At 53.4% G+C, this 14,367-nt stretch overlaps 3 protein-coding genes and 1 pseudogene across 3 annotated transcripts; 3 read left to right on the top strand and 1 right to left on the bottom strand.

The window, feature by feature from the left end:
• Positions 1-470: 470 nt before the first annotated feature.
• On the top strand, positions 471-1,415 carry LOC136643939 (olfactory receptor 51E1-like). The gene has a single exon (XM_066619368.1). It carries the CDS (start codon positions 471-473, stop codon positions 1,413-1,415), a length of 945 nt encoding a protein of 314 aa, XP_066475465.1.
• Positions 1,416-4,793: 3,378 nt separating this feature from the next.
• On the top strand, positions 4,794-6,454 carry LOC136643937 (olfactory receptor 52D1-like). Its single transcript, XM_066619365.1, has 2 exons — positions 4,794-4,812; positions 5,502-6,454. Exons 1-2 carry the CDS (start codon positions 4,794-4,796, stop codon positions 6,452-6,454), a joined length of 972 nt encoding a protein of 323 aa, XP_066475462.1.
• A 4,020-nt stretch (positions 6,455-10,474) lies between these two features.
• LOC136646210 (5S ribosomal RNA) lies at positions 10,475-10,591 on the top strand (annotated as a pseudogene).
• Positions 10,592-12,829: 2,238 nt separating this feature from the next.
• Positions 12,830-13,798, bottom strand: LOC136643935 (olfactory receptor 52K1-like). The gene has a single exon (XM_066619364.1). The coding sequence runs from the start codon at positions 13,796-13,798 to the stop codon at positions 12,830-12,832; it is 969 nt and encodes a 322-aa protein (XP_066475461.1).
• Positions 13,799-14,367: the final 569 nt, after the last annotated feature.

Genomic DNA, 14,367 nt, shown 5'->3' with positions numbered 1-14,367 from the left:
CGACTGGCTGTGGCGTCCGTTGCATAAGAACAGCCCCACTGGATCAGGCCAAAAACCCATCTAGTCCATCTTCCTGGATCTTGCGGTGGCCCAGCAGAGGCCTCAGCGAGCACACAAGGCATCAGGAGAACAGCATCCTGGTGCCCTCTCTTGCATCTGGCATTCTGAGGCAATCTGGACACCCTCCTAACTGCCTTATGGTGCCTGCAGAGAGACATGGGCAACCAGGCCTGCAATGCACAGAATGCAAAGCAGTCCTAGATGGCCTTGAGAAGGTCATTTTCCCAGCATCAGGCCCTTCATGTATACATTGGGAATCACTGTGAGCGATCGGACAGGTTACTGTGCTGACAAATGAGATAATGAGTGTGGAGCATGTACAGGGCATACCATGTTTTATAAATGGACAATAACAGTGGTCATTTGGGTTTCAGCCTGCCCTAACTCTGGAAGGAGCATAGACCCTGAGCATGTCGCCTTTCCACAGTGGCAACTGTTCAGCTACAGTGTTCATCTTGGTTGGCTTCCCTGGTCTGGAGGCTGCTCACTTCTGGCTGGCCTTCCCCCTGTGTTTCCTGTTCCTGGTGGCCATCCTTGGCAACTGCACGATCATCTACATCATCAGAGCTGAGCGGAGCCTCCACGAGCCCATGTATCTTTTCCTTTGCATGTTGGCTGCCATTGATGTAATGATCTCCCTTTCCACCACCCCCAAGATGATGGCCATGTTCTGGTTCAACTCCACCAGCATTGCCTTTGATGCCTGCTTGGTCCAGATGTTCTGCATTCACAGCCTATCAGGCATGGAATCGACCATCTTGTTGGCGATGGCTTTTGACCGCTACGTTGCCATATGCCACCCGCTGAGTCACTCCTCCATCCTCACCACGCCCAGGATAGCTAAGGTGGGCCTGGTGGCCGTCCTCCGTGGAGCAGCCTTGATGGCTCCCTTGCCCATTTTCATCAAGAGACTGCCCTTCTGCCGGTCTAATGTCCTCTCCCACTCCTACTGCCTGCACCAGGATGTCATGAAGCTGGCCTGTGCCAGTATAAAGGTCAACATCATCTATGGACTGATTGTCATCATTTTTGCCATTGGGGTGGATTCATTGCTCATCTCCTTGTCTTACATCTTTATCCTTAAGGCCGCACTGAGCCTGACCCAGGAGGCACGCATAAAGGCTCTAGGAACATGCATCTCACACATATGTGCCGTCTTCCTTTTCTACGTGCCTTTCATCGGCTTGTCCATGGTGCACAGGTTCAGTAAGACTCACGGCTCCAGCATCCATGTCATCATGGCCAACGTGCATCTCCTGGTGCCACCAGTGCTGAATCCTCTCGTGTACGGGGTGAAGACCACGCAGATCCGTCACAGAATATTGAGAGCATTCCACAGGATGAAGTGCTGCTAACTGACAGCTTGTCATGAGTGTAATTGTGAAGACTTTGGTCTAAAGTTGTGAAGTATTGCAGGTATGCCCCCTGGCAAGGCCTGTGTCTTAATATATGGGGGGTTTCTCTGCTGACTATGCCTAGTTGGGTGGCACTGCACTCTGGGACCTGGCTGGGGAACTGGACTTCCAGAAACAAGGCAAAGGTGGGATGCCTGAGAAGCAGCAAACTGTTGTATGGCACTAAAACAAGACTGAGAGGCCATGAGCACATGGACATGTTCTGTAGGTAACAGTGCACAATTATGGACCTCTGATGTTCAATTCTTTATATCGCTACGTAAGAATGCATGCTTTGGGGGTGTGCTTGAACAATGCTCGAATGATGACACCTGGAATGTAGAGGCAAGATCGTCTCTGTGGAGAATCAGCCTAAAGGAGATGAAGTTAGAAATGGGCTATGTCAGATGCAAGGGAGGGCATCAGGATGAGGTCTCTTCTTATCTGGTGTGCTCCCTGGGCATTTGGTGGGCCGCAGTGAGATCCAGGAAGCTGGACTAGATGGGCCTATGGCCTGATCCAGTGGGGCTGTTCTTATGTGCTTAAATTGAGATAGTTTAGGTGCTTTCTTAGCATTTGGATCAAGCCAAAGACCCATCTTTCCAGCTTCCTGTATCTCCCAGTGCCCCACCAGATACCTCAGGGAGCAAATGTTTGGGCACAGTCTGTGAGATTATGCTGTTCCCATGTGTTCTCATCTCTGAAAATTGCAGGAGGAAAGAGCAGGAAGATCAAAATTAGGAGGGGCAGTGTGAAGTTTTCCTTCCAGTTTCAATTTAGAATGGGGAGGGGAAATGCTTACTTGCTAAGGAAGTGCATGCCAAATATGGAATCAGTGGGTGGGTCTGCTTTGAACCCCATGTTAGAAAAAGTCCGCTCTGGCCAGTTTGGGTCAGAGACCATTTTAGAATGCACTGTGGCTGTGGTCTCTCATGCTGAATTGAGCCAAGAAATGTCCAGCTACTTGTCCAGATCTGTGTGTTTATTTTTTCTCACTATGGAAGACCTGGACTGCCCAATAGGGGGCAGTGGTCAGTGTCACTACTGGTCAGTGGTCACTATTTGACTGGCTACAACCCAGGGTGGGAAACCATAGACCTCAAGCACCCTGGACCTCCGATTGCCCATGGTCAAGTGTGAGCAAAGCCCAGCAGGGCTGCCTGTGCTTTCCCCCTCCTCAGTCCTGCTGTGGAGAAGTGTTGACTAGACTGACCCTATCCATGCAACTCCCTGATCAAGCCTTTCCAGAGGACTTGCAGTTTGCAGAGATCATGGTCGGGGCAGGATGAGGGCATAGCATTCTTCCAGAAGTTCTGCAAGGCAGGTTGGCTGTGAATGACAAGAACCCCCCCCTCCAGATCTTTGCCCCAGGTCAGGGACTTCCACACCATGCTCTCTGAAGCTCTCTCACTTTGGTCACCCTTCTTTGGTGTCATGAGAGCACCTGTGCTGCATTTAGAGCCCCAAGTTCAGACCTGGCATAATCTCCAGGCAGGGCTGAGAGAGAGACTCCATAGAGCAACTGCCAGTTACTTGGCAAGAGGGAGAAAAGCATCAGCCCACATCTCCACAAGGAACACTGAAGCGCTGGAGGGCACCAAGAACACGCCCCCCCCCAACTGATCTGTTAGGATGATCGCATCAATACCTATTTTGGCCCTGGAGTGGCCCTTGGAAGGGCTCCTTGACCAGCAAGTGACATGACTTCACTTCAGTGACAGTACTTAATGTCAGTACTTACTACACTTCAATGTCAGTAAGTGTAAAGTCATGCACACTGAGGCAAAAAATCAAAACTTCACATATAGGCTGTTGGGTTCTGAGCTGTCTGTGACAAATCAGGAGAGAGATCTTGGGGTGGTGGTGGACAAGTTGATGAAAGTGTTGACCCAATGTGTGGCAGCAGTTAAGAAGGCCAATTCTATGCTTGGGATCATTAGAAAAGGTATTGAGACCAAAACGGCTAATATTATAATGCTGTTGTACGAATCTATGGTAAGGCTACACCTGGAGTATTGTGTCCAGTTCTGGTCACCACATCTCAAAAAGGACATAGTGGAAATGGAAAAGGTACAAAAGAGAGCGACTAAGATAATTACTGGGCTGGGGCACCTTCCTTATGAGGAAAGGCTACGGCGTTTGGGCCTCTTCAGCCTAGAAAAGAGGCGCCTGAAGGGGGACATGATTGAGATATACAAAATTATGCAGGGGATGGACAGAGTGGATAGGGAGATGCTCTTTACACTCTCACATAACACCAGAACCAGGGACAGCCACTAAAATTGAGTGTTGGGAGAGTTAGAACAGACAAAAGAAAATATTTCTTTACCCAGCGTGTGGTTGGTCTGTGGAACTCCTTGCCACAGAATGCGGTGACGGCATCTGGCCTGGATGCCTTTAAAAGGGGATTGGACAAGTTTCTGGAGAAAAAATCCATTACGGGGTACAAGCCATGATGCGTATGCGCAACCTCCTGATTTTAGAAATGGGCTATGTCAGAATGCCAGATGCAACGGAGGGCACCAGGATGAGGTCTCTTGTTATCTGGTGTGCTCCCTGGGGCATTTGGTGGGCCGCTGTGAGATACAGGAAGCTGGACTAGATGGGCCTATGGCCTGATCCAGTGGGGCTGTTCTTATGTTCTTATGACTGCAATCCACGTTGCAAGGCCTGCCACATCCACCAAGGGTGGCCTGCCCAGTCTTGTTCCACAGGAAAAGCATCCAGGCCTTCCAGTTTAAAAAAGGCAATGCCAGAAGCAGCTGCTCCCAGGGAACAAAGGGATCCCTCCTGGAACCTCCTGGTCTCTGAGGGTTCTGCCCAGGGCAACTGAGCTGAGGGACACCCAAAAGAGTCTTGCCAGGGCGTTCACTCACCTCAAGGAGGTCTCTGGGACTCGCTTGCGACTGCCCTCTGATGATGACTTCAGGTGCTTGCTGTCTACAAGTCAAAGGACTTTTCCCCGCTTCCAGGTGTGCCTGCCTCACTGAGCACTGCAAACCCTGGACGCTTTCTGGCACATCAGTGGGTGTCATCGAAGCACTAAGTGAATTCACAGGTGTGTCCATGTTTATCTCCTCATTCATTACAGAAAGTGGCTGCCTTCCTCCCACATTTGGACTGTCTTGTGCATATTTTATCCGATGTGTATTCCAAAATGTGAATAGAAGCTGCTTTTGTAGCGGACAAGTTTATGGCTAGAGCACAATATGATTTTTTTTTCCCTTCAGTTTATTGAAAGCGTATAGAATTCCTTGTACTGAAGGGCAGGTGAAAGGAATGCGGCAGTTTAGCTAACAGAAGTAGAAGGTTCTGGGACTCCTTGAAGTCTGACCCGGAATGAAGTTCAAAGCTCAAGGTAGGAGATTAAAATCACATACTCTTTGCAGGCAAACTCCTAACTATGTTCTACGTAAATGGTTTGATTGTGTAGTTGATTGTGGGGTGTAGTTTCATGGCACACTGACAAGGTGCTACAGGTCTAGGTGCCCCATCAGGCTCACCCCCCCCCCATGAATAAATGGCCCTCCCCCAAACTCCCACACATTGGATGCAAATTACTGCCTGGTGTGTGAAGAAAACAAAGCAGAAAACCAAGGCGCACTTGGCAGCAGTACTTGACCCCCAGATGTGAGGCTTCCATCAGGCTTATTTATCCAGTAGTTTCAATTTTGCCTTCCATCCCTGAAGAGGCCCACAGACGAGCTTACATTATATCAAATGGAAGAGAATAAGAAATTAATGTAACAATTCAAAAAGTCTAAAAATTAAAAAAAAGATTTAAGAACAACGAAGACAAGAAGAACCAAGAGCAGAGTTCTGGAGAGGGTGGTGGTGGTTTGTTCTCAGGGAGGATAGAATTTGGGCCCTCCCTTGTCCGGGAGGACACTTATGGGGTAGATGCTCCAGAGTGAAGGACTCCCCCAATTTACAATGAACAAGTTTAATGCTGATGTGTTGTTTGTGGACAGTGGCTGTAGTGGGTGAGGGGCTCATGGGACTCCCTCTGTAGTACCATATCTCTGCTTTCTCTGTGCTCCATCTCAGCTACTTCCAACACCAGCGGTCAGTTGGCTTCCTCCTCCTCCTTCTTCCTTCTGGGGCTTCCGGGGCTGGAGAAGATCCAGGTCTGGCTCTCCATCCCCTTCTGCTTCATCTACATTATGGCCGTCTTGGGCAATGCCACCCTGCTGTGGGTCATCAGGACAGAATCCAGCCTGCACAAGCCCATGTACCTCTTTCTCGCCATGCTGGCATTCACTGACATGGCCTTGCCCACCTGCATCATGCCCAAAATGCTGAGCATCTTCTGGGTCGGGGCCCAAGAGATTGCTTTTGATGCCTGCCTGGTGCAGATGTTCATGATCCATGCGCTCTGTGTAGTGGAGTCTGGGACGTTGACCGCCATGGCTTATGACCGGTACGTGGCCATCTGCTCCCCTCTCAGCTACACCTCGCTGCTAACTACCACCACTGTGGTCAAGCTGGGAGCTGCCATTGCTGCGCGGGCCCTGGTAATAGTCCTGCCTTTCCCTTTCCTGGTGAAGAGGCTGCCATTTTGCCGCTCTCGACTCATCTCTCACTCCTACTGCGAACACATGGCTGTGGTGAAACTGGCCTGTGGGGACACCACACCCAACAACCTCTATGGGCTGATTCTCTCTCTTGTCATCGTTGGTGCTGACCTGAGCTTCATCTTCATCTCCTACGGGCTGATCCTTCATGCTGTGTTTCGGTTGCCCTCGCTGGAGGCGCAGCACAAGGCCCTGGGGACCTGCGGCGCCCACGTGGGGGTCATTGTTATTCTCTACACACCTGGCCTCTTCTCCTTCCTCACCCACCGCTTTGGGCACAGTGTACCCCACCATGTCCACATCTTCCTGGCCAACATCTACTTGATGGTCCCAGCTATGCTCAACCCCATTGTCTATGGCGCCAAGACCAAGGAGGTCCGGGACCGCATACTGAAGGCACTGCGCCCAGGGAAGTTCTTCTCCTAGGCACAGAGCTGCAGGCACTTGATGATGGTAAACCTCCCAGTGTGGCCTGATGGTTCTGAGTTTGGGGCTCTGTGGCAGATGGGGCAAGGCTGGTGGCCACGAGGTACAGGGCACTTCCAGGCAGCGGTCCCTGCATCTCAGCCTCCCTCTGGAGAGAGCCTCCCCAATTTGTCATTTTTCATGTGAAAACACTTCTGGCCTGGGGTGATTTTCCTCCTCCATGTTGTTGCTGGTGCTGGTTTTGAAGCTCCAGAAGCTTTTCTGCCTTGATTTCTTAATTCTTGCTTTTAAAAAACGTTGGTGAGCTTTCTGTGCTTTGGCTGCCTGTTGCACACAAAACCTGCCAGCCAGCTGCAGAACAGAACAGCTGCAGCATGGAACCCTTCAATGGTCAGTGGTCCTGGGAGGGGGAAGGTCTTGTAACCCTTTCTCTGCCCTCCAGTTTCCCACTGCAATTCCTCCCCTTCTCACGTGGCTCTCCTGTGATGGGGCTTTAAATGTGTGTCCTGAAGCATGGGGCAGTAGGACCCTGGAGGCCACTGTCAGTCAGTGTAGCCCAGTGGACTAGACTGGTGTGTGCATATGCCGGATTCCTCCACACGGCCTGCCTGCTATCCGGTGCCTTGCCCTGTTCACCCCATCATGCTGTCAAGGCCACGAGTCGAGGTCTGGTCTGTCTGGACTGGAAAGAGCCCCAGTTGTGGGCGTGCTTATTGTTGACACACTGGGATTCCGTGGCCCACATGGTGCTTGTCAGTTCTCCTGCAGGGAAGAAATGCAGCCCTGGAAGTCGCATGGGGGCAGGTGTCAGATTGGAGAGGGACTCTGGGCCTGATATGCGTTGCCTGTTGAGCCTCCATTCCTCGTCAGGTGTCACACAAACGGTGGTTATGCAGAGCTCCATTGCAGGGCTGCCGCAGGGCTTCTTCCACTTGGGGCAGGACTCTTCCGCTTGTCAAGAGCTGGGCCCACCTCAAACCCCAACCTCCAATGGGACACCTTCAAGGAGCCTTGCCCCACTACCTCACCTCCCCCTTTGTGTGGGATTCTTGGCTCCTGCTCCTCCCTGCTTGTCAGCCTGCCTGCAAGTGTGGCGATGCACATCTGGCCACAATGGCAGCCACAGGCTGTTTGTGTGTGCCTTCAATGTGGTCAGTCATGATGGTTGACTGGCCAGCCAGCTAGCCAGCCTGCCAGTGGGCAAGGGAGTGGCCTTGCTGCTGCAGGGCCTCTTCATTCTTCCCTTCCTGCCCACTTGTGGCAAGTCAGCCTGCGTTGCTACTGGGCTTTTCTGTCCTTTCCTTCCTCCTGGTCCAACTGGAAGGGGCGAGGAAGAGCGGAGAGTGGCAAGGAAACAGTTGCTCTCAGTTTTGAAAGGGAGAAAGCGAGGCTGGACAGAGTAGTGGGTGTGCCACGGGAAAGCAGGTGGGTGGCTGGGGGACTGAGGCAGCCTCCTGAAGTAGGGGGGGCTTGATCCAAAGCCTGGCCTGGGTCCAAAGCCTGGTGTCTCTGGCAAGGCATTCCCCTCTATGAGCCCCACCATGGCTGCTGCCCCAGCTGTGCCTTGGAACAGTAGCTGGCTGCAGCACTGCCATGACCCACACAAGTCAGGCCCCAATTCACGCCCAGGTCTGAGTGCTGGTCCCAGGAGTGAGAGGGTTGCGGAGCGGGCCCAGTGACTCCATAGTGTCTGAACACATGACAAACGTTGCCCTTCGTCACCAGAGAAGCTAGAACTGTCACTGTTTTGTGATGGCAGCGGAAAGTGATTGGGCCCTGCAGGTCATCGAGTGCTGCTCTCCCGTGGAGAGGTGGAGCCCCCCCAGCCTCCCACTTTGCTGTTGGAGGGAAAGAATCGCTCATGGCAGGAGGCGGGAGACCGATGCTCCAGGAAGCAGACACGCTGCGAATGAGGAAGGGCTACAGCGTGCAGACACAGAGGCCCCAAGAGGAGCTCGGGGAAGGACGCTGGTGGCCTCGCTTCTTTGCCTGGACAACAGGGCCTTTCGGGGGCCCCCGGACCTGAGTGAAACAAAATGACTGGGGAACTCACGACAGAGGTCCAGGGAGCAAGTCAGAGCAGGAAGGGGGCAGCAGCACTGACGGGCTCTTTGCTTCAAGTGTGTAAAGTGCAGATATTTTTCTCAGGGATGTTTTCTGCCTTTGATCTCACTGGGTACTCAGTAGAACGTTCTCCCTTTGAAGGAAAAGGCCAGACTTGGTGGTTCTTGTCTCTGCAGCCGACCGCAGGAGTTGCAGTGCTGCGACCAGAAGGGAAACACCTGGCTGTGTTCAGGGCTGGCTCGACTGCCCTCCCGCTCCAGCCACTTGCTCCAGGGCCACTGAGAGGAATTGTATCAGGGGCACAAAGTTTCTTTTGGGCCCCTTTGCAAAGGGGGAGGTGTGAAACTCAGCAGGGGAGGGTGGTGACGGGAGAGCAGAATGGGGTGGGGGGAGGGGGGAGACAGCTGGAAAAGTCTTTGGAGCCCAGGTCTACCCACCCAGGTGGCATCAGCAGCTGGACACAGTAATATGGAAAACCAGACACACTCCTAAATCTCTCTAAGGTCTTTTAAATAGAGAAAACCATGCAGAAAATAGAGCAGCAGCATATTTAGTCTCCCCCTAGAGTAGAAAGTGTCCCGAAACGTCCTTCTGTAGTCCCACAACTGAGTCCCCGGACTCTGATATGCTCCTTCACGCTAAGCTGATCCCACAAGCCAAAGAGCTACTGCAGCAGGCCAGCTGCCTCCCAGATGTGACACTGCATTAAGGAGCACCAAGTATGCATTCCCTCACCCAGCACGTGTGGCCTGCCAGTAGCTGCAGCCGCAGGCTCGTGTCCCCAGCATCCCATGCAAGCAACAAGTCTGAGCAGATAAGAAAATGAAAGATCATAGGAAATTCCTGGGCCCCTCCTTTGGCGCCTGGGCCCTCTTTTTGACCCTGGGCCCAGGTACAAATGACCCCCTTTACCTCCCTCTCCTAGACCCTGATTTTCTCCCCTCGCTTCTCATCACGGAGACTGTGGAGCTCTTGTCCACCCTCTGAGGCCAGCAGCCTCCTCCTAGCCACTTCCTTTCCTGGCCAGCAAGGCTGGGCAGAGACAAGACTGCTGGGGAGTAGGGCTGTGACTCTCCATCCTTGTGCCGGTCCTGGGACGCTGGTCCCTCTGGACAAGCCTGTCTTCCGATCAACCCCCTTTCAGCCAGGACCGCCTTTTGCCTTGATAGTCCAAAGCCCATTTCAGCAGGCAGCAGCACAGGAACGCAGACCCCCAGCTTCCCTGCAGAGCAGTGGGATTCAAACTGGGGTGTTGCGACGCCCCAGTCTGTGGGTCCTGGCCCTTAAGGGGCAGAGGCAGCCAGGAGACAGGGGGAAGGCAGCGGATCGCGCCCCTCAGGGGGGTTGCAGGGGCTTGGGTGCACTTGTCCAAGCCTCCTGCAGCCTCCCGGGGGTGCGGAGAGCCCTGCACAACCTTCGGCAGGGCTCCCCAGGTCAGGAAAAGGGAAAGCGGAGCAATCGCGTCCCGCTCCGCAAAACTGGAAGCGGAGCACGATCACTCCGCTTTCCCTTCTGACGGGGCTGCAGGGACTGGGGTGCACCCTCCAATGCCTGCAGCAGCCGTCCCTGTGTGCGGGGAGCCGTGCGCGAGCGCTTGCAGGGCGCCCCAGCTCAGGGAAAGGGAGAGTGAGTCGATCACGCTCCGCTTCTGCTTTTGCGGAGCAGATCACTCCGCTCTCCCTTTCCCTGACCTGGGGCGCCCTGCAGGCGCTCACGCATGGTTTCCCACACACAGGGACGGCTGCTGCAGGCATTGGAGGGTGCGCCCCAGTCCCTGCAGCCCCCTGAGCGACGCGATCCTGGGGATCCTGGGGATCACGTCGCAGCCTCCCCCCAAACTCTCCCGGAGAGTTTGAAAACTGCAGCTGTAGAGGGATGTAGTAAACTGCCCTGGATCCCAAAGGGGGGAGCTGGAGGTCATACAGGTGGCTCACATCAGGATCCTTTTCCCTCCTTTCAAGCAACTGTTACCCTGCACATGCCCAATCTCATCTGATCTTGGAAGCTAAGCAAGGTCAGGCCTGGTTAGTACTTGGATGGGAGACCGCCTGGGAATACCGGGTGCTGTAGGCTTATACCATAGTCTTTCAAGACTGAAGGTTGCCAACCAAGCAAGGGGAAAGAAGATGCCTACCCTCCATTGCTGCAATACTCTTTCACTGGGATAGGAGCGTCCCATGGCGCCCAAAACCCCTCCCAGCACAATCCCTCCTCACCGATGTTTGGTTTCATGGACCTTCCTGATGGCTCCCTTATGCAGATTGAAGCTGGCTGGTGTTTACTCATCAATATTTATTTATTTATTTATTTAATTTGTAATCCGCCTTTCTTCCCAAAGGGCACCCAATAAGCTTGGCTGCCTCCATGGGGTGGAGCCTACACCCCCCCCCCACACACAGGTGGGCTTACCCAAGTCAGGGTTCTCCAGATGGGTGCGAGGGTCCTGGTGGCTGCTGGCGAGGCTTCTTTGGAGGATGCTGCAGGACAAGGGGGTCTGATTCCAGGTGGTAGCAGGCCAAGAAAACCCAGATTCCCTCCAGTGGCAGAGAGGACATCCATAGAGGGCTGTACTGTCCGTCTGGTGGTCCTTTCCACTCCCTCTTGTCCTGGCTCCACCCTTCCTCTTGCTCTCCCTCTTGGGCCCATTGCTGCTCAATGGGCTTGCTGCTTTGCCTCCCACAGTGCCTCTTGTGTCGTCCAAGCTGTGGCCCTGGCACACAGGCCTGACCTCAACAACCCTAGGCCTGGGTTCAGGTGGTCCAGCTGCAACACCAGGGGCCTGGTGGGTTGGGCTGTTGCCACCTCCGGAAGAAAAGTATTTTCAGAATTTCCAGAACAGCTGCTTCCCTGAGGCCACCCGCTGAGCCCCTGCCGCAGCTCAGAGACAGCATCAGGGATGGGCAGCCCCCCCACACCTTGCATCAGACATTAACTGTCGGTGATGCTTCTACCTGCTTCCAAGTCAGTCTGACCTCAGCCAGTCACCCAGGACTCTATGAGCCCCTTCCCCTTGCCTCGTTCCCTTCCCCTTGCCACAGTCACCAGTTCTGACCTCTTGAGTCCCTTCCTTCCAGACTGGCTCACTGGAGCTTACTGGTGCTCCAGCAGTGGTGAGCCACGGCCAGTGGGTCAGTGACGCAGGGACCTCTTCCGCATCTGCTTGGGTGACAGCCCGCACCCCCCAAGAGGAGAGAATGACTTTGCTGCAATGTCAGAATAATTCTTGGAGAAATGTATATTTTAGGAACCACACAGAACATGCAGGGCTCCAACCACAGAGAAATGGCCTCCCTCTTGCTTGTGTGGCCTGCGGGGATCTTGGACCTCCCCCTCCTTGCACTAGTTTGGCTTGGAATAAGTGGAGGCGTTTCTAACAACCAGGAAACAGCTGAGCTCCATTCTAAGCTGAACAGTATTTGAGCCCCTTATAAAAACCCACAAATTCCCACCCAGCCACAACCAGCCTCCAACCTCCATCCCCCTGTCACCCTCAGGCCTCGTCCCCTCCAAGGTTCCAGCTGCAGGAAGAGAGAAGGGGGGGGGGGTAAAGAAGCTGCACATCCCAGAAACCGGGAGGGGGGACTCCTACTCCCTGCAGAAGGCTCTCTATCCCCAAGAAGCAGGGCACGGGGGTGAATTGGGACTGCAGCCTGCTAATCACCTTGAGCAAGGAAAAGGAGCAAAGAAATAATTAAAATCTGAGCCAGGGAAGGATTGGAGGGTCATCAGGCTTGCTTGCCGTTTGAGGCAAGCACAGCGAAGACCACCCCCGACTCCTAGCCACAAAGACCAGGCTCAGCAACTTCGCTGGCTGCCATGCTCCACTTGCTCTCAGTCTCATCCAGTGTCACCTAAATGGCCACTATAAATATAGCAAGACTATGGTAGTGCAGTGTAGTGGTCCGAGTGTCAGACGAGGGCCAGGTAGTCACTGGACCAAATCTTCAGCCATCCATGAAACTCCCAGGTGATCCTGAGTTGGTCACACTCTCCCAGCCTAGCCCACCTCACAGGACTGTTGTGAGGATAAAATGGGAGTGGGGGAATCATGGATGCCATCCTGGTCTTCTTAGAAGACAAGTGAGATAGAAATATAATTTATCATCGAGATGAGACATGCTAAGCTGGAATTCCGAGAAGTGGGAGGGAGGGTCTGCACCAGTTCTGCAGGGGGTACTAGCGCCAGCTATGAATTAGTTGGTGAAAGAGGTCATTGGATGGGGAAAGGGGAGATGATGAACAAGAAGCTTCTAGTACGAGGGTCATTAGCAAAAGCAGCTTGGAGACGTTTGAGCCACGCATGGCTGCCTTTCAGAAGCTTTTTCGATGGAAAAGGTGGAAGATTCTCTCTCGAATCTGCTTGGTTTTCACCCCATAGATGATGGGGTTCATCATGGGTGGGAAGAGAAGGTAGAAATTAGCCAACAGGATGTGTATGTAAGGAGCCACACGGTGACCAAATCTGTGCACTATGGATGAGAGAACAACTGGCGTGTAGAAAACTAATATGGCACACAAGTGAGAGATGCAGGTCCCGAAGGCCTTGAGCTGCTCCTCCTTCGAAGCCAGACTGAGGACTGTTCTCAGAATCTTGGCATAGGACAGGCTAATAAAGCCCAGGTCCAGCCCCACAACCAGCAAAGCAACAATGATCCCGTAAAAGTTATTGAACCGCGTGTGGGCACAGGCCAGCCTCACCACTGCCATGTGCTCACAGTAGCAGTGGGGGATGACGTGGGAGCGACAGTAGGGCAACTTCCTGAGCGAGAAAGGCAATGGGAGCATCAGGGCCACAGCCCGCACGAGTGCTGCCAGCCCAAGCTTGACTACCAATGAGGATGTGAGGAGAGTGTTGTAGCGGAGTGGGTGACAGATCGCCACATAGCGGTCAAAGGCCATGGCCAGCAGCACAGCAGACTCCATGATGGAAAACGAATGGAGGAGAAACATCTGGGTGAGGCAGGCAGTCAGGGTCATCTCCCTGGGCCCGAGCCAGAAGACAGTGAGCGTTTGGGGCATCGTAGTGAGGGATAACACTAGATCAATGGATGCCAGCATGAAGAGGAAGGAGAACATGGGCTTGTGAAGGGTTGCGTCTGTCCTGATGATGTAGAGGAGGGAGCCGTTGCCCAGAAGGGAAATGGTGAAGATGGAGCAGAAGGGGATGGAGATCCAGGTGTGGAAGTTTTCCAGCCCTGGGATGCCAGACAGGAAGAACAGGGAGAGGTTGGAGAGGGTCAAGTTGTCACCTGCTGCATAATACACATGAGGCCTTTCCATTTCAAGGTCCACTTCCAAGTGTTTTTTCCACTGTACGCTGAATGAGATCCTGAGTTCTTGCAGTGTGTTGGATGATGGAGTTTTCCTTGCAGCATCAGTGGTACAAACTCTGTTGGCAAGAAGAAGCAAAAGAAGTAGATGGGATGCCTCTGCCACCTCTGAACAAAGCCAGCCAATCCAGCAATGGATCCAAGACTGAGCTCTGCTTACCGCTGGCGCACACTGTCGCAGACATGCCATAAGGCACATTTGTGGGACTTAGTGCCAGCCCAGTGCTGGAACTAGCCCGGCACGAGTTTGCGCTGGGCTAGTGCCAGTGGAAAGCCAGTGCCCTGCTGCGGGCTGTGTGGCCCAACACAGAACTCTTTGACTCTGCAGCAGCTTCAGAGCTGCCACAGAATCAAGCAGCCCTATTGCAGGGCTACCTTCCTTATGTGGAGAACGGGGATAAACTTCCCCTTCCCCTGAAGAGCCACTGGCAGCTGCCTGGTTGCGCTCAGGATGCGGTGGCAGCCATTTTTTGTTCTGCAGCAGCCCATTGCTCTGGGCAGCTCAGAACTGGGCTGTAA

Source organism: Tiliqua scincoides, chromosome 3, assembly GCF_035046505.1.
Source record: "Tiliqua scincoides isolate rTilSci1 chromosome 3, rTilSci1.hap2, whole genome shotgun sequence".
Classification (NCBI taxonomy): domain Eukaryota; kingdom Metazoa; phylum Chordata; class Lepidosauria; order Squamata; family Scincidae; genus Tiliqua; species Tiliqua scincoides.
The sequence above is the reverse complement of the archived record's forward strand: the minus strand, read 5'-3'. Positions and strand labels throughout refer to the sequence as shown.